At 39.7% G+C, this 27,189-nt stretch overlaps 2 protein-coding genes across 2 annotated transcripts in view; one reads left to right on the top strand and one right to left on the bottom strand.

Annotated features, from left to right (window-relative positions):
- The window catches only part of GMDS (GDP-mannose 4,6-dehydratase), a 751,186-nt gene extending 738,924 nt beyond the window's left edge, over nt 1–12,262 (bottom strand). Inside the window, exon 1 of the mRNA XM_074270339.1 lies at nt 11,827–12,262. Coding sequence (XP_074126440.1) covers nt 11,827–11,928 — 102 coding nt within the window. The 5' untranslated portion in view covers nt 11,929–12,262. The remainder of the gene's footprint in view (nt 1–11,826) is intronic.
- Nucleotides 12,263–20,465: 8,203 nt separating this feature from the next.
- LOC141549459 (uncharacterized) lies at nt 20,466–25,165 on the top strand. Its single transcript, XM_074279019.1, is given in 3 exon segments — nt 20,466–21,212; nt 21,818–22,655; nt 22,658–25,165. Coding segments are annotated over 3 exon segments (2,694 nt in total). The 3' UTR covers nt 23,767–25,165.
- Nucleotides 25,166–27,189: the final 2,024 nt, after the last annotated feature.

Below are 27,189 nucleotides of genomic sequence, written 5' to 3'. Positions count from 1 at the left end.
TACCTTCCCTCCTCCCAAGAGAGCAAGCAATCTGCTATAGGTTAAACATATGCAATCCTTTTAAACATATTTCCATATTTGTCATATTGTACAAAAAAAAAAAAAAATCAAACCAAAAGGGAAAAAGCCACAAGAAAGAAAAAGCAAATGAACAAAAAAAAGGTGATCTTTTGATCTGATCTTTCTTGTACAATATTGAAGGCATGGAGGACTTTAGTGGAAATAAATAGGTATGCTTCAATTCAAGATATCACTCTCCTACTCAGAAATCTTTAATAGTTCCTCTCTGTATTATAAAACACAAAAACTTACATTTAGTACCTTTTATTTTCTGTTTCTATCCTATCTATCCTAAGAATGTCCCAAAATTCTCCCACATACAAGTGCTTTATCCCATCAATATTCTACTCACTCACTGTCCCTTAAAAATATTCCATTTTTATCTTGCCCATCATCAAATGTCACATCCTCCATGAAGCATATCTTTTATATTCCAATCTGCAGTGATATTTCTATCTCTTCTGAATTCTTATGATACCTAGTTTTTGTCTTGCTCATTAGGGGGCTTAAAATACTTTATATGATAGTAATTTTCTTTACATGTACATGTCTCTCCAACTATCTTGTAAATTCACAGTTTGCTGGGTATGCTATATTGATGAGGTTCTAGATCACTAGGCAGAGTTAGCAAACAATGCTAAAGTACTCAAGAAAGCTGACATACTAATAAGATGACTCCCTGAGCAAAGGAGGAAGGGCACTGATGAGGATCAGCTCAACCTTACAGTTGTACCCCCTGTGGAGGTCTTGGGTAAACCTATCTTACTGTATGCAATCTGAAAACTAAGTTATGATGTCAAACCCCCAAGGTTAAATTTCCCCAATAAATATGTCCATGTCCTAGGCCATCTTTACTGAATCCCTTTTGGATTAGCCAGATGGACTTTCTGCCTTTTGGTGTCTTTCTCCTCATGCCCTCCCTCAAGTCTCAAGATGTCTTTTTTCCTTGTTATAGCTAATTAATTCTTTTAGGGTCCTAAACTCCTCTATGAATTTAGCCCACCAGTCAATGGCATATACCCACCTCATAGTGTATTCCTTTTCCCCTGAGTTAATTTTGAGTTCCATTGGGAAACATATCTTTTCCACTGTTTTAGTAATTAACTTTCCTTGCTAACTATATGCTCTCTCAAATCTTTTTATTTACCACTTGGGGTGTTTTTTTTTACCTCTTCATTTTGTCTGTAACCTCTTCTCATAAATAAAAATACAATTTGAAAAAGAGAAAGGTCGTTGTGAATTTATCACATGACCAAACCCCAACATTTAGTGCCAGACTTCAAAGTCTTCATTTGATGTCTACCTCAAATCTCATCAAGATCATCTTGCATCTCTTAGTGTTCTCCAAAGCACCATGCACAATTCCTTGCATATAAATTAGGGGAATGCTTAATAAATGCTTGATTGATTCTAGACGGAAAAAAAGGATCACTGTCCTGGAGTCCAAGCAATTGCCCAACAATTCTAATACCAGATTATGGGAAAACTAAGGTATTAGGAATTCATTCATTCAAAAAGACTTTATTAAACATCAACTATTAAGGCACTATGTTAGAATTGGGGGATATAAAGACAAAAATGAAATAGTTCTACATCAGTCAGTCTTCTCTCTCTCTCCTCTCTCTCTCTCTCTCTCTCTCTCTCTCTCTCTCTCTCTCTCTATATATATATATATATATATATGTTTTTTAGGGAAGAAAAGGTGAGGCTGAGATTTTGCACAACCCTTCCTCACTTCAATCCCCATCACTCGAATGTCATGGCATCAACTCCCTGGAGTCAGGGTTGTCTTCCAGAACAAAGGACAAACAACAACCCTTATACACTGCCTCAGTGACAACTGAGCAACACAATTTTGTTTCCTCTCTTCCTTTCTTCCTTTTTTCTTTCTCTCTTCCCTCTTCCTTTTTTTTTTTTCTTTTTTCTTCCTTTTTTTTACTTTACTTTATCTTCTTAGGAGTGCTCTGCCCAAAGGAATATAAATTTTGATCATGGAAACCTCACATAGCATCTGGGGTTCACTAGTTTAATTTTTTTCTTAGGTCATTCTTTGCCTCATTTATTTCTTACTTAGACTTAATCAAAAATTGGATGGTTCCCTCAGTCAAATTGAAACCAGTAAAAGACCTTAATTTAAAAAGATCAAGGTCTCCCTCCCACTTTATCTGGGGCTATTTCCAGGCAGGGTGATCTATATCTAGCCACTGGGCCTAGATGATTCAGGAGGAGAAAGCAAGAGTAGTAATCTAGCACAGCGCTCCCTCACTTAAATCAAATTTACCTGCATGTCATGGCATCACCTCCCTGATGTCTGGATCATCTTCCAAGTATAAGGATAAACAACAACAAGCATTTATCAGGACTCTACTATGTGCCAGATACTGTGCTAACACTAGCAATACAAAAAAAAAAAAAAAAAGGAAGACAGTCCCCAATCCTTGAAAAACTCACAGTCTCATGACTAGCAAAACAAATAAGTACAAACAAGCTATGTATGGGATAAATAGGAGATTATTAACAGAAGAAAGGTAATAGAATTAAGAAGAATTAGGAAAGCTTTACAGTAGAAAGTGGGACTTTGAAGATAGCCAGGAGTCCTCAATGAATTTATGTTCTATAGAGATAAGATTAGATACAATATATTCTAAAGGACAGAGTACTAATGACTTGGGAAGTCAGGAAAGATGAGAAGGGACACTAGACCTGAACCTAGAGGAAAAATAATAGATTCTAATTGGTAGAGATAAAAAGAAAAACCTATATAAATGCTTAAAGACTGAAGATGAAATGCCAAGTTTTGGAACAGCCAAGAGACCACTTTAGATTAAAGGAAAAATGCAAAAAGGATATTAATATAAAATAAATGTGGAAAGGCAAGCTGGAAGGAATCAGAGTGAAAACCTTGAAACGTCAAGCTGAGGAGTAAATATTTTATCCTAGCACCAACAAAGGTGAAGAACTCATTAAAATTTCTTGAAGAGGGGAGTGATGTGGTCAAACATGTTTTAGGAAGATTATTTTGCATGACAAGTTGCATGACAAGTGAATCTGAAAATGGAGAAATGAGATACAGTGAGACTAATGAAATTATTTCAATAAATCCGGTAAAAGGTGATAAGAGGCTGAACCAAGGTGGTAGTCCTACAAGTAGAAAGGAGAAAGATTCAATGAACATTACAGGCAATTAATCAAATATTGGGAGTGGGAAAGAAAGAGCAAAGGGTAACTCTACGGTGGTGAACTTGGGTAAGTAGGATAGTGATAATATCAGATACCTTCAACAGAAAGAGGGAAGTTTGAAAAAGGTATAGTGAATGAAGTAAAACTATGAAAGCTGTCTCACAAGATGGAGACAGTGTTCTAAAAATTGAATGAAAGTAGACTGTGTTCCAGGGCCAGGTTTCTTTCTCCAGAAATCACGTGACTTACAAGGAGTGAGATCTTTTCTTTGTGAAACTAAGTTGGGGCCACTTGGGCAAAGAAACTCCCATATAAAGTAATTTAGTAATCCTAAAAATGTGATTGGGTTGAAAATTTTTCCTCATTTATGACTTAGGATGTAAGGTTATTTGTCCTGGCTACTCAGGGCAAAGATCAAACCTATAAGGAATGCTAGCCCAGGCCCCTATATAATTCTTGTCTGTTAATTGGGCTTTACATCTATCTCCTTGCCTAACTGCTTGTGGGGAGGGAGACACCCTTTCTCTCACAATAAAATTCATTTCAGCTTTTGTCTTGAGAAATTTCCTTAATTTATTTGAGCAGGTGATCCTGTCCCACACAATAGGTAAATATTCCATTTCAAACATGTTAAATTTGTGATGCTTTGGGGACATTCCCAAATTTCAAAAGGTATATCTGGAGCTCAGAAGAGACATTACAGATGAATAAATTATTACAGTGATTTTGATGAACCTCAATGAACAAACATTTGCTATGAACCTATTATTTGTGAAGCACTGCATATAATCAACAATACCTAGATGTAGTCTCCGCCCAATAGCAGTGGTCTATTCATTCAGTGGTCTATTTCCAAAGATACACAATTGATGAACAAAAACATGGCCAGCAATTGAACATACATAAATGCTAAGGGAGTGATTATTAACAAGTAAATTATGGCCTGGTTTTATTAATTTAGGCATACTTTATAGAAGAAGTAAATAAAAATAAGTTTAAAGAAGAAATGTTCAATTTAAAGAGAAAAAAGAAAGCATTCTCTGTATTAAAAATATGGCTGGCAAAAAGAATAATAAAGAAGGGGCCAAGGGAGAGGTACTTAAGGAAAAACACAAGGTAAATTAGGGAATTAAGGAAACAAAAAAAAAGAAGCATTAGGAGAAGAGAGAGTTGCATTTAAGAAAAAAAAAAAAAAAAGGTCCAGTTTCTGATGTCAATTATGGTTTTGATTGTTGAAAAGACAGACTGAAGGATAGGTTTAAAACTAGAAGAATAAAAATGTTTTCTTTGTGGAGAGGATTTGAGCCTAGATCTATGATTTCTTTATGCATTGAGAACTTCAAATGAAGAAAATTGTTCTACCAATGCAGATCTCATAGCAGACCAGGCACTGGGCTTAGAATCAGGCAGACATGAGTGCAGTCCTCTCCTCTGAAATGAAATAGTGGTGGAGTTTTGGACAAGTCACACCTCTCTTTGCTTCAGTTTCCTGTCTAGAAAATGAGGAGGTTGGACTCAATGATCTCCAAAATCACTTCAAGATCTAAATCTATGAGACTATGATTTGAATTTTATAGTCTTAATGCACAATCCAGATACTGGGAAAATTCAATTGATGAGGTTTGGTGGGTGTATTAGGCAGAGACAAACCCAAGAACAGACAAAAATTATTCCCAGAGGCAAGTAGGAAGAAGGCTTAGATAATTACTTTAATTCCATAGTCACACCCTCTGGAGGTAATCTAGTTAGAAATCAAAGTTAAATCAAGTCCCTGTGGCTAAATTACTTAAGACCCAGCCCAGGGCCACTGCCCTCCTTTGGGTCAGTCAGGAATTATAAGAGAGTTACCCCTCCCCCATGCCTCACAGTATCTCCCCTAATTCCACCATGCTTTTCAACCCCTAAATTTCAGGATTTAGTCTGCCAGCTAAGGACATGCCCAACCTCACCTCCCTTTCTACTAGATAATCTTGAGTTCCACTGAGGAATTTATCTTTCATATGCTCTCCCACTCTATTTCATATTCACCATTCCTGGTGTCTATGTATCCCTTAGTTTTGTCAGTAACCTCTTCCCTAAATGAACCTGCCTTTTGCTAAAGAGAATGGCCATTGTGAATTCTTCACTTAACTCCAAATTGCTTCTTCTAAAGCACATTATCTGAATCTGAATAACATTTGAACATTTGAATCTCCAACAGCCATATCACAATGACTTGTCCAGGGTTACATAGCTGATTGATGACAAAGGAAGAGCTTGAGCCCTGATCTTCCTTATTTTCTATCCACTATACTATATTATTTCTCAATGGGTATGTTGGCATGGACACTATAGTGCTCTATCTATAAAAATAGGGAGGAAAGAAAGCACCATAATATAATGAGTTACCATGAGAAAGTAGAAAGCATATTGAACTGGAAATCAAAATACCTGTATTCTAGTCTTTTTGCCATCAGGTAGGTTGTGTTCTTAAACAGTTCACAACCTTTCTGGGCTACAGTTTTATCAGATCATAGATTTAGATCTGGAAAGAATTTAGGGATCATTTAAACCTAGAAAAAACTTTAGGGATCATTTTGTCCACTGTACAGTGAATAGAATGCTAGTTGGGCCTGGAGTCCAGAAGACCAAAATTCAAAAATCAAGTCTCAGACACCAGTTGTTGACCCTAAGCAAGTCAGTTAACCTGTCTAAATCAGTTTCTTCATCTATAAAATAAAAATAATTTCAACTTCCCAGGACTATGAGGATCAAATGATATACTTGGAAAATACTTTGCAAACCTTGAGGTATTATATAAAATGCTAAACAATCATGATGATGGTAGATATAACACCTGAAGTTCAGAGAAAAGATTAAGCTAGTTACCTGAAATCTAAGACATAGTGAGAGAATTTGAATTCAAGTCCTTCTAATCACAACTCCAGTTCATACATGCGTCATCTGTAAACTGAGGGTATAAGCTAGAGATTCTCTAAGAACCAGGTTTAATCAGAAAAGTATAACAGAACCAGGAATTATATGAGAGACAATAAAGCACTTAAGTGCTTCAACAGATTTGAGATAAATACTGGGAAAAAAGCTAAAGCAACAATCTAGCAAGCAACTCTTAGTAAAGAATTTATGAAATTATTCAATGTACATGGCAGATCTCCTGAACAGGGTACCACCATCTTAACACAGCTGCTAAAAACAGTGGTTCCCAATATTTTCTAGTACATGGGTCCCTTTTTAAACATGCAAAACTTGTTGAATCCCCACCTGATAGTCATACTGTTAATACCCATAGACTAAGTCAATAATAACAAAAAAAGCGTATGAATGCAGCAATGCTTTAAAACTAATTTCTATTTTATTCATCATAACAGCATCTACTTATATTTGGGAAGAAGTTATACATATATGTGTAAGATATTAGTTTAGTCTAATAATAAATGGGGTTTATTTGCTTTAAGATTAACAAAATACTTAACAAACATTATCTCACTTGAAAGTGAAGTTTGATTTTTCCAAGAGCATACAATCATTAATCCTCACTGAACCACTTCTCTGGCATACCAATATCCATTGCTCATGGATAGGCCAAGTTAATACAATAAAAATGATAATTTTACCTAAATTAATCTACTTATTCAGTGCCATACCAATCAAACTGCCAAAATATTAATTTATAGAGCTACAAAAAATAATAATAAAATTCATCTGGAAGAACAAAAGGTCAAAAATTTCAATGGAATTAATGAAAAAATGCAAATGAAGGTGGCCAAATCTAAAACTATATTTATAAAGCATCAATCATCAAAATCGTTTGATACTGGATAAGAAATAGAATAGTTGATCAGTGAATAAGTTAGGTTCACAAGACACAAAAGTAAATGATTATAGTAATTTAGTGTTTGATAAACCCAAAGATTCCAGCTTCTGGAACAGGAACTCACTATTTGACAAAAATTTCTGGGAAAGGGGCAGCTAGGTGGCACAGTGGATAGAGTACCAGCCCTAAAGTTGGGAGGACCTGAGCTCAAATTTGGCCTCAGACACAACACTTCCTAGCTATGTGACCCAGGGCAAGTCACTTAACCCCAATTGCCTCGGGGGAAAAAAATTGCTGGGAAAATTGAAAAATAGTATTGCAGAAAGTAATCATTGAGCAACAGCAAACACACTATACCAAAATAAAATTGAAATGGATTCATGATTTAGACATAAAGTAATACTATGAGCAAATTAGGAAAACAAAGGGATAGTCTATCTCTCAGATCTGTGGAGAAGGAAAGAATTTATGGTCAAAGAATATATTCTCTACATATGTAGAGAACATGATAAAATGCAAAATAAATAATTTTGACGGAATTAAGTTTAAAAGTTTTTGTACAAATAAAACCAATGCAGCCAAAATTAGAAGAGAAGTAGAAAACTGGGGGAAAATTTTTACTTCCAAGGGGTCTAATAAAGCCCTCATTTCTAAAATATATAGAGAACTGACTCAGAGTTATAAGAATACAAGCCATTCTTCAATTGATAATCAAAGGATATGAACAGACAATTTTCAGATTAAAGCCATTTCTAGTCATGTGAAAAAATGCTCTAAATCACTATTGATTAGAGAAATGCAAATTAAGACAACTCTGAGATACCATCATACCTCTTAGATTGACTTAAGATGACAGGAAAAGAAAATGATAAATATTGAAAGGGATGTGGGAAAACAGATACATTGCTAGAGCTGTGAACTGATCCAACCATTCTAGAAAGTGATTTGGAACTATTCCCAAAAGGTTATCAAACTGTGTATACCCTTTGATCTAGCATGTTTCTACTGGGTCTGTAGCCAGATCTTAAAGGAGGGAAAGGAACTCACATGTGCAAAAATGTTTGTTACAGCTTTTTGTAGTGGCAAAGAGCATAGATACCCATCAGTTGAGGAATGGTTGAATAAATTATGGTATATGAATGTAATGGATTATTGTTCTATAAGAAATGATGAGCAGGCTGATTTCAGAAAAACCTGAAAAGACTTACATGAACTGATGCTAAATGAAGTGAATAGAATCAAGGGATTATTGTATATATCAACAAGATTATGTAATGATCACCTGTGATGGACTTGACTCTTTTCAACAATGAGGTGATTCAGGTCAATTCCAATGGATTTATTATGGAGAGAACCATCTGCATCCAGAGAAAGGATTATGGGGGCCGAATGTGGATTACAACATGGTATTTTCCACCTTTTTTATTGTTGTTTGCTTTTTTTTCTTTCTCATTTTTTTCCCCTTTTTGATCTGATTTTTCTTATGCAACATGTTAAATGTGGAATTATGTTTAAAAGAATTACACATGGTTAACCTACATTTGAAAACTTGCTATCTAGGGAAGGGGAGAGGGAGAGAGAAAAATTTGGAACACAAAGTTTTGCAAAGGTGAATGCTGAAAACTATCTTTGCATTTATTTTAAAAATAAAAAGCTATTATTATATTTTTAAAATTATCTCTCTAAAGGAAATAAGTGTTTATTGATGCATTCTGAGATACTTTAAAATAGTTCCACAGTTCAAAGAATACTTAGCTTTTGGGTTGGGAACTACCAAAATAGAGAATATTTAGAAAGAACCAAGAAAAGCAATCGACATGTATCTATTTAGCACTTACAATTTTTCTGGCCACTAGCTTACAATCAAATAGAGACCAAAAAAAAAAAGTGGTAAATAAGAACATAATGAAGTTCTAAATTCCATGACACAAAATAAGGTCTGAAGTTATCCAAGAGGACAGACATCCTAAAAACTTCATGGAGTCTAAGAGAGGCTCCATCCTGGAAGAAAGGAAAGGACATTATCACATGAGCAAAGGCTTCTAGAGAAGCAGGAGCTTCAGGGAAACACTGAGAAGATCGTCCTGACTAAAGCAGACAATGCATGTTGTAAATATGAGAAACAAAGTTTATGTTTATGGAAAACTGTTAACATGAGATAGATATTATGGAAGATTTTGAAACCAAGGAAATGGTACCACAATAGTTTTTAACATAGGAATAAATAAAATGAAAGGAAGTTTGTCTTATAGTGGCAAGAGCACTGGCTTTGCCGTCAAAGGACTTGGTTCAAATCTCAGTAGAGATATCACCTATAAACTATTAACCTCTTTGGGGTCTAGTTTGGGACTTCCAGATTTCAAAGTCATGCATCAACTGAAATATGGACCAGGATTTCCCTCAGCACCTAGGACTTACTGCCCTGGAGCAACATGTCAAGTCTTCTAGTTCTGGACTATCTCTCTGAAAGGCCCCCCTCTCCCATTCATGGAGTCTCCATTTCTTGAAAGGGTCCAAGTAAGCCTTCATTCTCTTCCTCTGCCCCTACTCTGAGTTCCTTTTTATATGTTGTCTTACCTCAATGGAATGTAAGCTGCTGGAGAATAAGAACAGTCTGTCTTTTATGTTTTTATTTGTATTGCCAACGCCTAGCACAGTATTTGGCATATAATGATTAATAAATACATTTTCCTCTTCCCTAATTTCCTTTGTCTATAAAATGAGGCATGGAAATAGAGATCTGTAAAATTTCTTCCAACTTTGTCTACAATTCTAGTATTTGATCTTTGAACAAATCACTTTCTGAACCTCAGTTTCATCACTTATAGAGCATGCTGGAGTAGATGACCCCTAAGTTCCTTAGAATCCTATGATTCTGTTAGTCTGGTTAGCTGTAAACATGATAAACTGAAAGAAAATCATCCTCATACCACACAGAAGCTGGCAAAGGATTATTTTCACAGTTGTAAATAGGGTTCTATTTCTAACCCTATACTATTCGGCTTAATAGTGCCTTTTAAATTTTAACATCTCAATTAAATCCCTGACTCTAGTAATCACTACTAATTTTATGTGATATCTTAAAAGGCATTGAAGTTCTAATCTACAACTGAAAAACTAACAAAAAAAAATTTATCTGGAGGCCAATCAGAAGAAAAAAAAGACAGGCTGTGTAATAGACCTTTAACTATTCACCTTATTTCCTTTATTTTAAATTCAGTTTTCTGATTCTCATTTTAAATTTCTTATCACTATGTGCCTTTCTAATCAGCTATGCTTAACTAGCTGCCTGTAGTAAAATCAGGCATATAAATGTCTAAAATTTTGGGCAAGCTTGAATATTTAAAGTGTGAGAATAAAACCAAAAGAAGTATATAACCAAACTATATTGGAGTTCATCTAGTGCAGGTAAGGAAAATGACACTCATGGACTTGAAGTGGTTTGCTTATTTTATGGTTATGCTGATAGTTACATATGGGAGGTTAAACTGCTAGTTAAATGAAAGAGCTAGGATCTCATTCTTGAGTTTTCTGATTTTCATTCTAGTGGTCTTTCCACTATACCACATTGCTTTCTGTGGGCTAGTTTTAAGTCTCAATACATAGTCTAATCATAATAACAAATATTTATGTAGCATTTATCATGCCAAGGGTTTTACAATTATCTCATTTGATCCTCACAACAGAACTATTATCCTTCCTATTTTACAAAAAAAGGAAACTGAGGCAGAGGTTAAAGTGGCTTGTCTAGTGTCTGAGGCCACATTTGAACACGTCCCTTACTTCGCCTGCACTATTGTTATCCTGCTGTATCTATTTTTCTTTGCTGAGTGATGGGACTTTTGTTGAGTACAATGCAGTTGTCCAGGAACACAAACAAGAAACCTTATTGAAGAAAAATGAACACGATTTTTAAAAATACAGGTAATCAGGTGCTAAATGATTATATCTGAGAAGACATCAAGCAAGTTTGGGAGGTGAATGTCCACAGGCTAAGGCCACATTGCAAAGAAGGAATCTTCTTCCTGCCTTTCCTCCATAGGCCACAAGTCAATTGCCTCAGCATGGGTTTGCAACCTTCGGGACCATCGTGGGAATGAACAAATCTTCACTGAGTGACTTTAGATCTTCCTGAGATAAGATTCTCTCCTCACTGGGCCAGTTGTAATACAAATAAGAAATTCACTTTTTAAAAACACCATTTTTAAACCTGACCTGCCCTCTGCTTTCTGGGTTCTTTCACCTTGCACGAGACCCAGCCGGGGAAATAAGAAGGAAATGCTCAAGTTTTTGCCTGCAGTAAGCACTTCGCATGCCAAGTGTCAAAAAAAAAAAAAAAAAAAAAAAAGTACGCTGGCGCTAAGGATCCTGAATCCGGGTGCTCCATCCATACCTGTGCGCACCCAGCCACCTGTTCTCTCCTGGCCTGAGCAGGAGAACTTCTAAGAAGTGCTAGAAGGTGAAGGAGGCTTGTGGCAGGGATCAAGATGCGTGGACAGATACGCGTGCACACACGTCCAGGAAATCAGCCACAGGACACGCATCCCCAAAACCGTGTCCCGCACAGAGAAGGGAGACAAGCCGCCCAACAAGCAGACCATTTCACACCTCTCCACCACGGACACCTCTCGGGAACCTCCTGGAAGCGGCAAGCCAGCGCGAGGGCAGCCGGCTCATCCATGGGCAGCCAGCTCCCCGCGCTTGGGTCCCTCTCTCCCTCCCACACTCTCGGGCGCTCCCAGCTCCCCCGGCGCCCTCGCGAGCACTCTCACCTGGCCGGTGATGCCGGTGATGAGAGCCACTTTCCTGGACTTGTCCATCTCGCCATCCCCGTCACCCCGGTCGCTTGGACAACGTCCCCGGTCTTGTGCCATGCTTCTCGGGGGCTGGTGAGGAGTGCGAACGCGGGGGGCAGTGGGGACAGAACTGTGTGCCTGCGGGGGCGGGGGGGTGAGCAGCCCAGAGGAGGGGGAGGGGCAGGACGAGGAAGAGGAGGGGGAGGAGGGGGGCTCAGGGCGCCCGCGCCGCCTAGATCACAGAGCCCGGCCCACAGCCAGACACTGACAGGGGAGGGAGGGGAAAAGGGGTGTCTAGAGGGGAGGGAACCGAGCGGCGGGCTCTGCCGGCCCTTGCGTCATTTGCGTCAACCCACCGACGTCCATCTAAGCCCCGCCCATTTCCCCCTACTCGAGACTGTAGAAAGCTTTTGAAGAGCCAAGCGCGTAGTGGGCGGAGCTACCCTGCATCCTTCAGCCGCCACAGCTGTGGAGGCGGGGATAAGAAGAGACCTTGCCCTGCCTGCCCTTGGCTCCGCCTCGTCCCGCCATAGAGTTGCGCATGCGCCTGGGGATGAAGGGGAATGAGGAAAGGGAAGAGAAAGCTACGCGCGCGCGCGAGACAAGGGAGGGCTGCTATGGATAGTCGGGGACGCTTCTGGAACCCATAGTGGTGAGAGGAGAACCTCCTAAGAACGCCCGAAGACCGGAAGCACCGATCTCCGTTCTGTCACGCCACTTAGGGAAGCGGAGTGAGACTCAGGAACGGGAGCACTGGCCCCAAGTTAGCATCCCTTCGGTGCCCTTTTTTAAACCCTCCTTTGCTCTTCTGTAAAACGGAGGGGTCGAACGTGAATGATTCGTAATGTTAATGGCCCAGTTCTAGGCCGCACAAAGCGCTATTTGATAGGGTCCCGAGCCCAGGGAGATTAGTGACCTGCCTGGGTTACACGGGCAGTAAGTCTGAGAGGGTATCTGAACTTCCGAAGGCCGGGTCCCTGTGCTCCCAAGCCTCCTCGTGGAAGCTCTCTGCCCACACACTTTTGGTGCGAGGAGTAACGGCACAGATTTCACGTTCGGAGAACGCAGCTGCAAGTCCCATTCCTGCCAGTCGCCATGCTTGTTATTTGAGAAGCCACAACCACACTTGTCGGAGTCATTTTCTTCCGCTATAACTTCGGGACCGGACTGGACCCCCAAGGTCCTTCCCACCCGCTTCAGATCTGGCACGCGGGATTTTTGCGCATTCCCAGGGACCTGGAGGAAATTGGGAATGACCCTCCTATAGTTTCTTTTTGAAAAAGATCTACGTGTCAGAGGCAGGAGTGACAAGAATGAAGGTCCACAAATAATCCCTGAAAATTTGCTGGTGTTTCTTGGAGGCAACTTTTTCTTTCCCTATAATTTGAAAATGAAACAATGTCCGGCTTAATTAATAATTAAATAATTAAACCAATATGAGCTGATGTGATCACCAAGTGAAAGAGGAGAGGGTCCTGGACAGAAACTTCATTTGGAACATATCAACAGTTAATGGGTATCATAATAAGTGATGATGCACTGAAGGAGGTTCAATCAGACAAGTAGAGGAAGAACCAAGGGCCAGTGTTATGAAAACTCAGAATAGATAGTGTCTGGCTAGTAAGGGTAGTCACCATGTCAAGGGCTTCAAGAGAGATCAAAAAAGGGTGGAGTTGGGGGAGGGGAAGAGGCATCAATATTGGCAATTGAGATATCAATGATAATTTTAGAGAGAGCATTTTCAGCAAAGAGATCAAGTAATCAGCTTGCAAAGGAAAGAAGTAGAAGAATAAGATGAGGCAACAAGTGTATGCAACTCCTCACCCCACCCCCAGGATTGTGGCTGAGAAAGAAGAGATATAAAATATCTCCCAATTTCTTGGATTCATGAAGTTGCCTTCCAGACTAGAAATGTCCTTATCAGAATTGCCATTAAGTTTGGCTCAAGACCAAACACAAAGCCAGAAAGAAAGCCAAGGGCCAGAGACCAGATTCAGGCCTTTCTAGGCAGTCTATGTGCCAGATGTCACATATAAGCAGCTATGAGCACTTTTCATGGAGAGATTTCTATCTCCTCTCTTACATCCTGATAACTATTGTGGTCATATTGCTCACAATATGACCAAACACAAAGCTCCTTCCCTTCTTATTCTATAGGAAGCTGAGCAATGACCAGTATGATGGAAGATATTGTATAAAACAATAGCCAAGATTCCATTTAAGAATCAGAATCCAGACCACATGGAAAGATCCATTATCTCTACAGTAGTCATATTTTTGATGAAAAAAAGAGATACCTTTGATACCACTATGCTAAATGATGCCCCATTTAAAGATTTTTTTTATCTCCTTGGAGGTCAGTGAAGAAGTTGTTTGGAGGCAAGTAAAGTTCCTTAATGTGCATCCCAAATTTTTGAGTAACTAGTCAGTGAGTGACCTCTGAAGATTTTTAACAGATACCTACATCCTCTTTCATCAATTGCTTTTTATTAAAATGAAAAAATTTCATTAAAGTTAATATGAGTTTTTTTAATTAAAGCTTTTTATTTTCAAAACATATGCATGGATCATTTTTCAACATTAACCCTTACAAGACCTTGTGTTTCAATTCCCCTCCCTTCCCTCTACCCTCTCCCCTAGATGGCAAGTAATCCAAAATATGTTAGACATGTTAACTATATGTTAAATCCAATATATGTACATATATTTATAAAATAATCTTGCACAAGAAAAATCCAATCAAAAAGGAAAAAAGTGAGAAAGAAAGCAATGTAAGAAAATAATATCAAAAAGAGTGAGAATGCTATGTTGTGATCCACACTCAGTTCCCACAGGCCTCTCTCTGGGTGTAGATGGCTCTCTTCATCACAAGATCATTGGAACTGGCCTCAGTCATCTCATTGTTGAAAAGAGCCACATCCATTAGAATTAAACATTGTATACAACTCCTGGTTCTGCTCATTTCACTCAGCATCAGTTCATGTAAGTCTCTCTAAGCCTCTCTGAAATCATCCTGCTAATTGTTTCTTATAGAACAATAAAAAATAATATTTCATAACATTCATATACCATAACTTATTCAGCCATTCTCCTATTGATGGACATCCATTCAGTTTCCAGTTTTTTGCCACTACAAAAAGGGCTGACACAAAACATTTTTGCACTTGTGGGTCCCTTACTCCTTTAAGATCTCTTTGGGATATAAACCTGTAATGTTCTCTTCTCTAAAGTATAATGTTCTCTGGGAGCAGGTTTCTTGGGGAGCTTCTGGAAGCAGCTTTAGTTTCAGTTCAATTCAATTATCACCTCAAATACAGCCAGCAATTAAAGTCCAAATCCTTTATTGTTTCCTTCAAAGTCTTGTCTCCTTCCTTGGGCCCAGTTAGCTTTCTTAGAGGCCTATCTCTCTCCTTGGTTCCAAGAACTCCCTCTGAATGTCTCTGAATCAAAGGTTTGTCCTTCAGTCTCCAGCCAGCTTCAGCCTCTGGTCCTCCCAATATCTCCAGCCAGCACAAAGGTAGAAGTTGGAATGAATGACTCCACCTCCGAGAGTGGTATTGTGGGCTTCTGTTTTGTGAATCTCCCAGAAGTCCATCCTAGTTGTGAATCTCCTGGAAGTCCCTAGTCTATATATACTCTCCAAAGGTATGAGCTCCTTTAAAGGTGTGAACTAAGTACATAAGTGTTAGTACCTTGTTTCAAATTCTCGCCCATAATATAAGTCCCGTAGAAATTATTACTGGATCAAAGGGAATGCACATTTTGATAGCCTTTTGGGCATAGCTCCAAATTGCTCTCTAGCAACAACACCAATAGTGTCCCAGTTTTCCCACATCCCCTACAATATTCATCATTATCTTTTCTTGTCACTTTAGCCAATCTGAGAAATGTGTACCTCAGTTGTCTTAATTTGCATTTCTTTGATCAATAGTGACTTAGAACACCTTTTCATATGACTAGAAATGGTTTTAATTTCTTCATTTGAAAATTTTCTGTTCAATATGAGTTTTTTACATAATGCTTTTTAAGACTTACAAAAGGCTTTCTTCAAAATGACCCTGTTAGATAATTAGTATAAGTGTAACCATGGCTATCCTTTCTGGAGAACATGCCTGGAATTAATCCCATTCCAGTGAAATGTGCCCTCATGTTTTCTGGTGAGCCCCACAATAACAGACACATGAAACTTGAGGCTTCTAGTTACTTCCCCTGTGCCCTGTTTCCCTGCACAATTCATAATGGGATTGAAGTGAGTTTCATTGAAGATAACTAGGCATTGAATAAGAAATGTTGCTTACTCAGTAGATTTTAAAACTTATTCTTCCTCTCTTCCCATCTGTCAAGCTTGTTAGCCCTCTAAACTCTCACTTGGGTCTCCAATGGATAGAGGTAAAAAGTAGATGGCATTGTTGGGGGTGGAAATGGCAGCCTGAGCTCATGATTCTTCCACTTTTCTTTTTAACATGATATTAAAGAGGTGGTGATAGTCAACTTGGTAGTACAGTACATAGAGCTTAGAGCTTGCATTCAACCTCTTGAATTCAAATCTGATCATAGACACTTACTACCTATGTGATCCTTACATGACTTACTTAACCCTGTTTCCCTCAGTTTCCTCATTTTTAAATGAAGGAAATGGTAAATCACTTCAGTATTTTTACCAAGAAAACCTCAAAAAGAGTTATGAAGAGATAGACATGGCTGAAATGGATGAAGAACACAACAAAGGAAGGACAAGTTGGGTGGTTAGGGTAGAATATATATAGTTTATTTAGAAAAAGAGAATAAGTTATTTTATTTTATTTTTTTAAGTTATTTTATTTTTATTGTTATTTTTATCATTTTCAATTTAAATCTGAAGAAGTGCCTGGAAACTGTCTGCCTTCCTGCTGCTGCAAGGACTTATTACTGTGCTTTCTTTGGGACCAGTGGATAATTGGAAGAGAATCTGACAGGATTCTAGCTTCTAAAAGAAAGGGCAGGATACCAGCAAAATTATGTTTCCTTCCTTGAAGTCAACATTGAGGGAGGTGGCTCTCTAAGACACTACCCTATAGCCACTAATATTGAGGAAAAGAAACCATTGGTGTCTTAAATATACCCATTTCCTCATCAGACAGGCTACATTGCTGGAATCCCAAGGAAAGTCCAAGCCCTTGAATGGTATGGAACTTGTAAGTATGTTACATGCATACAGAACTTAGCCTTTTTCTGGGTTTTACACCTTGTCCCCTTTGTCTAATTTGTTCCTCTTGGCGAGAGTCACCTCTCATGGAGAGAGAGAGAGAGAGTGAACAGCAAGTCTTTTGGCACATTCTGGTACTTTGGCCCCTGTGCTGGGGCCTTTTCCCTTTCTCTGTCTTCACGGAGTCAAAACAGTCCTCAGGAGATATTTGACAACCTGAGCTCTGGACACAGTCCAGGAGTCCTAGAGATAACTTCAATTTCCTTAGTCAATGATGGTAGCAAATGCTCTTTCCCTGAACATTAGTGTTTGGCTCACGTATACAAGACATGGTGCTGGAATCAGTGTCACTAAAATATCAGCCTATTCTTTTGATTCTTTTTTTATTATTTCCACTGAATTTAATGAGGTTTTATTAAGGAAGATTTTAACTAGACTGAAAAGGTATTATGCTTTGTCTACTTTCCTTCCCCTTTCCTCTCAGCTAGAACAAAGTAAATGTTTGCATAGATTTCTTTTAAGGGGGAGGAGCATTCACTTGGGTGCCCAGCAGGAAGTGACATATGAAACAATTCAAAAAGAGTTGACCATCATCAAGAAAATGAGCCAAAGCTATGTTTTGGCTTGCCAAAGCACATGGAACTTAAGAAAGCTGCTCAGATAGGGCAGAGTTGAGGTAAAAGTAAAGTACCTATTCTGCAGTTGAACAGAAAGGTTCATGATTTAAAGTTTTATGTGTCAACCTTCCAAGAGACAATTGTTTTTCAGTTATACTCAACTGTTCATGGGTCCATTTAGTGTTTTCTTGGCTAAAGTACTGGAGTACTTTGCCACTTCTTTCTCTGTTTTACATATAACAAACTAAAGCAAATATAATTAAATGACTTAGCCAGGGTCACCCAGCTATTAAGTGTCTGATTTAAACTCATTCATCTTTATAACTCCAGGGCCAGTATTCTGTCTAGTGAACTTTCTAACTTCCCCCAGATATTATATGGCAATGTAAGAATTATAAATTTTAGGAAGTACACTTAAGTTTCTGAACATTTCTTTTGTGGTAGATAAATAGATATCTTATAATTAATCTACATTGAGTAACTTTCTAGAAAGGATCTTTGGGGGAAACACTAAATATGAACCAAATTAAAACTTTTAAGATATTTTTCCTGAGAATCTGGCATGTGGATATCTTACAAACCAGAAAGTGTAAGCCTTTAATAGAGCCAGATCTCTTCAGGATTGAACCTCAGCCCACTTTTTAGTGCTATGTAAATATCAATAATTATTATGATTATATAGGCAAAAATAAACTAAAAATAGAGTTAAGTTTGGAAGTAGGCACAGAGTAAATTGTTATTATTATTACCATTACATTAAAATTTATATTTTATCATAGGGTCATAGATCCAGATTAAGAAAGGATTTCAGAAGCAGTTTAATATAAATTCCTCATTTTATAGATGTGAAACTAAAGCTCAAGAGGTTTAAGTTACAAAGGGAGTAAATGGAAAGTATGCAATCTGAGACTATTCTGAATGCAAACCTAGTATTCTTTTCACTTTAGCATACCACTTTATTTCAAATGATCAATATTTGTTAAGTAAGTATTTTATAGTTTTGCTTATCAATGTAAATATTTTAATTTGCTAATTAAAATATTTTTAAAAAATTTTCTGTAAGAGGCAATATAATATACCATGAATGAAGACAAGAATTATCTCCCTATCTTTGGAACTGACCTGTTCTGTAACTTTCAATAATGCCAATTGCTGTAGCTTTGTCCTCATGATCTCCAGTTTGTTAATCAATTGTTTGGAAGTTCAAACTCATCTTCCTAAAGAAATAAAGCTATAAACAGTGGCTATGTTCCCAAGCTAGCCAACATAGTGTTGTGCCACAGTCTCCTTGAGCTGTTCTACCTCATTTTCCCTGCACTAGTTTCCCTCATTGTCCTGACTGAGTTTCCATGAGTTGTTCTATCTCAGTTTCCTTAACTGTTCTGCCTCAGTCCCCTAAGTTATAAAACCCTCCTGGTTCATTAAGACTGAGGACCATTTGCTCTAAGGTTATAAATTGTCAATGGGAGATGAGGAGCAGATCAGACTTCCTGACTCCTAGCTCCTTCTGCCCCCAAGAATTTATGACACTGCCCCTCTAAGATATTGCAAAAGATAAGACTATCATGGATACTTCACTGACATCTTGACTTCTGTTATTCAAACATCCTGACTCTGGCTTTTAGTAAAAGTTTATAACTTCTCCCCATCCTGATTTTCCCGCTTTTTCCTCTCCTTTGTCTGAAGAGCTATAAAAGTGTTCATCGTTCCCCCATTCATTACTGGATACTTTGAGACGAGAGTCCTGTCCAGTCAATTAAACTCTCCAATTAATAAAATATTAAAAAAACTCTCTAATCTCTATCTTGCCTCATTTTCTCCAGCATTACATTTTGGAGGCCCCAATGAGATAATAGAGACTGAGACGGGATTAGAGATTAGAGATTACAGACCTCTTGGTCATCAAGGCCTGGGACGGCTCAGGATCTGAGTCTATTCCTAGAAAATCAGCCCTCTGGATTTCTCCAGAGACTCCTGGAAAAGAAGCAGCTCTTCAGCCGTGGACATGCCTTCAGATCCATTGATTGATTTGGCTCCTGGGAGAGTAAGTTTTTGTGTCGTTTTAGACACCTGGTCTGGTCTGGTCTGGTTCTGTCTGGTTATGCTATAGCATCTGGAAGCTCAGAATAATAATATGCCGACAGGCATCGAAATTCTGAGTAGGGTATCATTCTGGGACGCTGGAAGATATCCTCTGGTTTGTTTTCTGTCTTAATATGTTTGTTCCTGTTGTGACTGCAGTCTGTGTGAGTTTTGTTCTGTGTTTTGTGTGATGTTTGTTCTATGTTCTATGTGATTTGTCTGTTTTGTTCATGTAAGAGCTCTTTTAAGTTTTAGGAACTGTTGATCTTTTAAGTTTTAAGTTGTAAGTTTTAAGAACTGTGATTGAGAAATTTGGTAATTGGATATAAGGGCAGAAAGGTTAGTTCTGTCAGAAACAGCAGTGTTTAAAGATAGTAGGAGTTTTTCCTCTGTTGGTATAGCCTTATATCTGTTAACTCAGCCACCTTAGCATGGGAAACTCTGCTTCAAAAACAGTAACTCCACTTGAATGTCTTCTTAGTCATTTTTCTGAGACATTTAAACATCATGATTATGGAATATCGTGGAAAAAGGCTAAACTGAAACTTTGCCAGAAGAAGTGGCCTTCTTTTGGGGTAGGATGTCCCCCTGAAGGTTCCTTTGATAGGGAAATATCTTGGGCGGTGCACAGGGTAGTCACAAGCGAACCTGGCTATCTGGTTCAGTACCCCTATATTGATGTTTGGCTGCAAGTTGTCTCTTACCCTCCTTCCTAGCTAAGGGTTGTGGCCATGACAAATGGTATCCGAGTTTTGGTCACACAGTCCCTGAGGCCAGACAAGGAAAGTTGTAAATTGCCAGCAGCTCAAACAAAAATGGAGAAAAAAGTTCTACAAGATTCTCTGGAAGACCCCTTAGATAATCTTCTTCCCCCACCCTATTTGAGTTCAGGTCTGTATCCCCCTTTGCCTGGAAATCCTGAACCCGGCCTTTCACCATCTGGGCCTTTATCTCCTCTTTCTCTGCTGCCGTCTTCCCCTGCCTCTGTTTCTTCCCCCACCTCTGTTTCTTTTCCTGCCGGCACACAGGGGCTTGGTATGGCCAGTACAGAAGTGCTGACTCCTGCCCCTTTGCCGACTCCCTCCCCCATTTCTCTGCCTGGCTCTCTGCAGCCTCTGTCTCTCTCACCTTCCTGTACTAGAGGTGGAGTTGAATACAATGCTTCGGGATCTGTCCGGCCAACCTTGGTTCTCCCCAAACCTGTTCTGCCTCTAAGGGAGATGAGGGGGGCGGAAGGCGTTCCGTTCTTAGTCTATGTCCCGTTTTCTACGAATGATATTTATAATTGGAAAGCTCAAAATCCGCCTTTCTCTGAGAAACCTCAACCCTTGATTAATCTCCTTGAGTCTGTATTTCATACCCACCAGCCCATGTGGGATGATTGTCAACAGCTCCTTACCACCCTCTTTACTACAGAGGAAAGGGACAAAATTAAAAGGGAGGCCAGGAAAGCTGTATTGGGACCGGGAGGAGGATCTGTAAAAGAGCACTGTGCTCAGATTTGTAAGGGCCCTTTAAATGGGCGGACACAGTGCATCGGGAGATTGAGGCCCAGAAGTAATTTCTGTGGATATTAGGACTGCCCTTGGGCGGGATCCTGGCCATATTGAGATAGTTTCGTAATGGGTGACTCTCTCGCTGATTGGCTGTATGTGTGACCTCACAGGCCCTATGTAAGCCCACTGCAGGCAGCAACCGCCCTCTTTAACCTCGTGCTGTTCACCCTGGCTCCCCAGCCTGGGTGGCCAAGCCAAGATGGGTAGCCAAAAGAGGTAAGGGTTTTGGTAGTGAACACATGGGTCTTCTGACCAGGTGTTCACTCGGGAACCAACCAGTCAGGGCATCAAGTCAGGGCATTATGTGAGTAGGTATAATAAAGGCTTTTAAGATTACATGTGGCTGTTCTTGAGTGCGCTACCGGTTATTAAGCTATAGATTCAAGAGATTGTGGCCAGAGACCTTGGAAGGCCTCAGAGGAGGCAAGCCGGGTAGAGCTCACACTGCAAAGGACAGTGGTCAAAGGTACTCTGGTGGGTCTAGGACAGACTAGTAATTGTAACTGCCAGGAGAGCATGTTACACAGATTGAAGCCAGTTTTCCCTCTGAAAGACCTTCTTGGGATCCCAACTCCCAGCAGGGTCGTACTGGGCTCTCTGCTTATCACAGATACCTTCTCCAGGGTCTTAAAGCTGCAGCCAGAAAGCCTATTAACATGACCAAGATTTCTGAAGTTACTCAGGGTGCAGAAGAATCCCCGGGAGCATTTTTAGAAAGGTTGTATGAAGCTTACCGAACTTATAGCACAATTGACCCAGAAGCTCCCGAGAACTATAGATCTGTGAATATTTCATTTGTTAGTCAATCTGCTCCAGACATACACAGAAAATTACAGAAGCAGGAAGGATTTGAGGGCATGAACATATCTCAACTAGTCGAGATAGCTCTGAAAGGACTTCCGCAGGGCTTTAAAAATTCTCCTACACTGTTTGGAGAAGCTCTCCATCTGGACCTCCAGCCCTTCCATAAGGAGCATTCTTATTGCTCCCTGGTCCAATATGTAGACGACCTTCTCCTTGCAGCCCCTAATGAGTCTCTTTGCTTGAGGGCAACCTGTGCCCTTTTGCAACTCCTTCAATCCTTAGGTTACAGGGTCTCTGCTAAAAAGGCTCAACCCTGTCTTCTTGAAGTGTCTTATTTGGGGTATGTTCTCAAGTCTGGTCACCGGTCCCTGTCTTCTGAATGTATCCAGGCTATCCTATCTATTCCAGTCCCCACTACTAAGAAACAGGTTCGAGAATTTTTGGGAACAGCTGGATATTGTCGCCTATGGATTCCTTCTTTTGCTGAGATAGCAAAACCTCTTTATTCTGTCACAGCTGGACAGGGTCCCCTCGTGTGGGGCTCTGAGGAGCAAGCTGCCTGTGTCTCAGGAGCGCCCTTATCAGGGCCCCTGCCCTAGCTCTTCCTGATATCACAAAGCCCTTTCATCTTTTTGTGGCGGAAGCTAGAGGTGTAGCTAAGGGTGTTTTGACTCAAACTCTTGGGCCCTGGTGACGGCCTGTTGAGTATCTCTCTAAGCGTTTGGATTTGGTAGCAGCTGGGTGGCCCCCCTGTCTTAGGGCCATAGCAGCGACTGCCCTCCTGGTAAAGGAAGCTGACAAGCTTTCCTTGGGCCAGTCTCCTTCTATCTCCGCCCCTCACTCTGTTGAGGCTCTGCTCAGGTCTGCCCCTGACAGGTGGCTCTCTAACGCTGCCATTACTCACTATCAGGCTCTGCTTCTCGACCACCCCCGCCTCACTTTCTCTAAATCGTCTGCCCTGAACCCTGCCACCTTGCTCCCAGATCCTAGTTCTGACCCGGTCCCCATGCATGACTGCTTCCAGCTCCTTGAGGAGTCTCAGTAAGCAAGGCCTGACCTTTCTGACATCCCGCTGAAAAACCCTGACCTGATTCTTTTTACTGACGGGAGCAGTTTTGTTGTGGGGGACACCCGTGTTTCTGGGGCAGCAGTGGTGGACTATCCTTCTCTCTCTACCCTTTGGTCTTCTTCCCTCCCCTCCAGATCATCTGCCCAGAAAGCGGAAATCTTGGCTTTAATTCAAGCCTTGTGCATAGCAAAAGGAAAATCAGCTAACATCTATACTGACAGCCGCTATGCCTTTGCAACAGCTCATGTCCACGCCTCTCTTTACAAAGAAAGGGGCATGTTGACATCCGCTGGGAGAGAAATTAAGAATAAGGCAGAAATACTTTCCCTGCTAGATTCTATCTGGTTACCCTTCTCTGTTTCTATTATTCATTGCTCAGCTCACCAATCTAGTGAGACAAGGGAAGCAGTGGGGAATCGGGCTGCGGATGCAGCAGCTTGCCAAGCCGCCATCTCCTTCCCCACCTCTTCCTTGCCTTTGGCAATCACTCCCCTTCCTCCGGTACCTATGTACTCCCCTTCAGAGGATTCTTTCGCTTCTCAGAGGGGAGGACAGAGGGAGGGAGCTTGGTGGTACATAAAGGACAAGATTTTTATTCCATAAGCATTAAGTAGAATGCTGGTGAAGAATTTGCATGATTTCACTCATTTGGGTGAAAAGAAAATGCAAAGAATTAAGGAAGCCCGTGTGGGAATCAGGCTTAAGGGACACGTCCCTGGGGAAAGATGGGAAGTAGATTATCCTGAGGTACAACCATCAACAGCTGGGTACAAATACCTGTTAGTTTTTGTGGATACTTTTTCAGGTTGGACAGAAGCCTTCCCCACTCGAAATGAAACAGCTCTCACAGTGGTCAAAAAGATACTGAATGAGTTACTGCCCTGCTTTGGTCTTCCAGTAGCCATAGGGTCTGATAACGGGCCTGCCTTTGTTGCCAAAATATCACAAGGCATAAGCAAGGCCCTGGGCATTGAATGGAAGTGCCACTGTGCTTACCGACCTCAGAGCTCTGGACAAGTTGAAAGAATGAATAAAACACTAAAGGAATACCTTACAAAGCTCGTCTTAGAGACTCAGAGCTCTTGGGTCTCACTCCTGCCATTTGCACTACTGAGGAGTAGGGGACTTGACCTACTATTTCTGCAACAGGGAGGCCTGTGTGGTGCCCTAAACGAGGAATGCTGTTTTTATGCTAATAACTCTGGGGTGATCAGAGAAAGTCTAGCCCTGGTTCATAAGAATCTTGAGACTAGACAACTGGAGCAGGCACAGGGAAAGAACTGGTACCAGTAACTGTTTAATTCTTCCCCCTGGCTAACAACACTTGTTACATCTATTGCAGGACCTTTGATTCTCCTCCTTGCCCTTGCCATAGGTCCTTGCATCTTTTCTACTCTGGTCCGCCTTATCCGCTCCCAAGTGGAGTCGGTCAAAATTATGGTGCTAAGACCTCCTGGGTATCAAGAGGAAGGTGTTCAAAGATTTGAACATTTAGGAGAGAGAGTGTGGAATGTTGTGCCACAGTCTCCTTGAGCTGTTCTACCTCAGTTTCCCTGCACTAGTTTCCCTCATTGTCCTGACTGAGTTTCCATGAATTGTTCTATCTCAGTTTCCTTAACTGTTCTGCCTCAGTCCCCTAAGTCATAAAACCCTCCTGGTTCATTAAGACTGAGGACTATTTGCTCTAAGGTTATAAATTGTCAATGGGAGATGAGGAACAGATCAGACTTCCTGACTCCTAGCTCCTTCTGCCCCCAAGAATTTATGACACTGCCCTCTAAGATATTGCAAAAGATAAGACTATCATGGATACTTCACTGACATCTTGACTTCTGTTGTTCAAACATCCTGACTCTGGCTTTTAGTAAAAGTTTATAACTTCTCCCCATCCTGATTTTCCCGCTTTTTCCTCTCCTTTGTCTGAAGAGCTATAAAAGTGTTCATCGTCCCCCCATTCATTACTGGATACTTTGAGACGAGAGTCCTGTCCAGTCAATTAATTGTCCAGTCTCCAATTAATAAAATATTAAAAAAAAACTCTCTAATCTCTATCTTGCCTCAGTTTCTCTGGCATTACAATAGTTTGTTCATAAGGTAATTATGCTCATAAGGTAATTTTACCAAAAGCACATATCTTTCATTCTTAATATCAGCTACAAGGGCTCCTATGATGACTACTCATATGGAAATCTGAGTTATGAAGAAATATTTTTGGGACTAGAAGGAATGGGAGAGATTGGGATCTCCCTGGGTTTGGGAAGAAAAAGAGGAAGCATCTAAAAGAGAGCCTGGGGCTCCTACTTGGGGAAGGGAGCCTATGGCACCAGGGTGACAGTAAATTACTAGAGGTTAGGTGTTCTGGCTGGAAAAATAAAAAAGAGAAATTGTAGGATCCACCTAAAATGACAGTTTTTCCAAGGAGATTTAAGAGTATAAGGCAGACAGTCACAGCTATTTGAATTTTCTAGTGGTTCATAAGTCAGTTATTTAGAAATAGGAGTTGGTCTGGACCCTGGTCTGAAAAATAGAAATAGTCATTTTATTGCCCTAGGGAATAGGGCAAAGCCTGGAAAACCTCAAACTATGTCTATAAATCTTAAGATACAAACTCAAATTCCAAAACAAGCTCTTTATGCTTTTATACTAACAGAATATTAACAGACAATGCATCATGAAACAAACTAGATTATGAGATTATTAGGGAAGGTAGGAAAGAAAAAAAACTTACATTATCACCTAGATTTAGAACTTTAAGGGGCTTCAGAATCCACATTTTATAGATAGGAAAATGAGATCCCAAGAAATTAAGTGACTTGCCCAGATTCATACAAGTAATGATTGAGCCTAAGGTAAGACTTAAATTAAGGCCCTCTTACTTTAGATCTATTGCTTTTTGCATTACAACAAAGTACCTCCATTCCTAGGCCTCTAAAATCTATTTTCCCTTTTTTCTCTGCAGTATTTCCTTCCCTCCCCTCCTGTACAAAGACTAGACTCTAAACCTCAATAGCAGCAAATGAATTAAAAGCTGAAATTTAGCATTTTTTATGTATCACATTTAAACTCTGGGCCCTCTCAAAATTCTCACCTGCAATGGAAGATCAGATGCTTTGATGGTAGTCAGTTATTTCTCCACTCAGACTAGAGGTAGCCTTGGGGGTTTGGGACATGAACTTTTTGAACTATATAGTTTACAAGCTTTTGTTAGTGTGCTTTCTTCCATGATTGTAAATTCATATGAATTAGTAATTTAATTGATTTTTAGAAAGGGTTATTTACTACAATGGTATAAAAAGAATGGGTAATTGTTTGCAAAAGTTTAACACTCTTCCTTGGGTACATAGAAAGACTACAGGAAAATGGGCCCAAGTTTAAAGAGGCCATAGACTAGTAGTATGAGGAGTAACTCATAGTTTTTGGAACTCCTTTTGCTAGAGTTCTCATCATGTTCCCTTTAGGTATGGTAGAACTTTTTGTCTGGGCTGTTGGTAAAATCTTGAATCTGTTTTCATCATTTATCCAATCTTTCCTTGTCTCCTTTTATAGATACAGGCACTAGCTGATCCAAGTATACTGCTAGGATGCTCATATTGAAATGGAGGTGCTCTCTTTCCTAACATTCCTAGGTTAGATTAGAACCATTCTTCCAGGATTGCTTTTCCTTAAAAGCTTCCAGATTTCATTCAGACTCCATAGAGCATTAGAATGACTCTCAATGTACATAAACATTTTTCCTAAGTGATAAGGGATCTTTTTGTTCTTAATCTAAAGCCTATTATTAATTAATTAATCAACTAAGACTTGTTATCAACTGGTTTTGGTATCAGAGGTAGCATTTTATCACCTAGTTTAAAGTAGGTGGGGGAGGATGATTTGGTTGGTTTACTCAATCACATCTTCCACCCTCACATAATGTTTGCAAAGATTCTCATAATAAGTCTAGGAAGAAGTACTAGGGTCTATCTTATCTCCTTTTTACATATAAGGAAACTGAGTCTTAGAAGTAATGGTGGTGGCACTGGTACT

The sequence above is a fragment of the Sminthopsis crassicaudata genome, chromosome 1, assembly GCF_048593235.1.
Source record: "Sminthopsis crassicaudata isolate SCR6 chromosome 1, ASM4859323v1, whole genome shotgun sequence".
Classification (NCBI taxonomy): Eukaryota; Metazoa; Chordata; class Mammalia; order Dasyuromorphia; family Dasyuridae; genus Sminthopsis; species Sminthopsis crassicaudata.
Note: the sequence above shows the minus strand (reverse complement) of the source record. Positions and strands in the feature narration are given on the sequence as shown.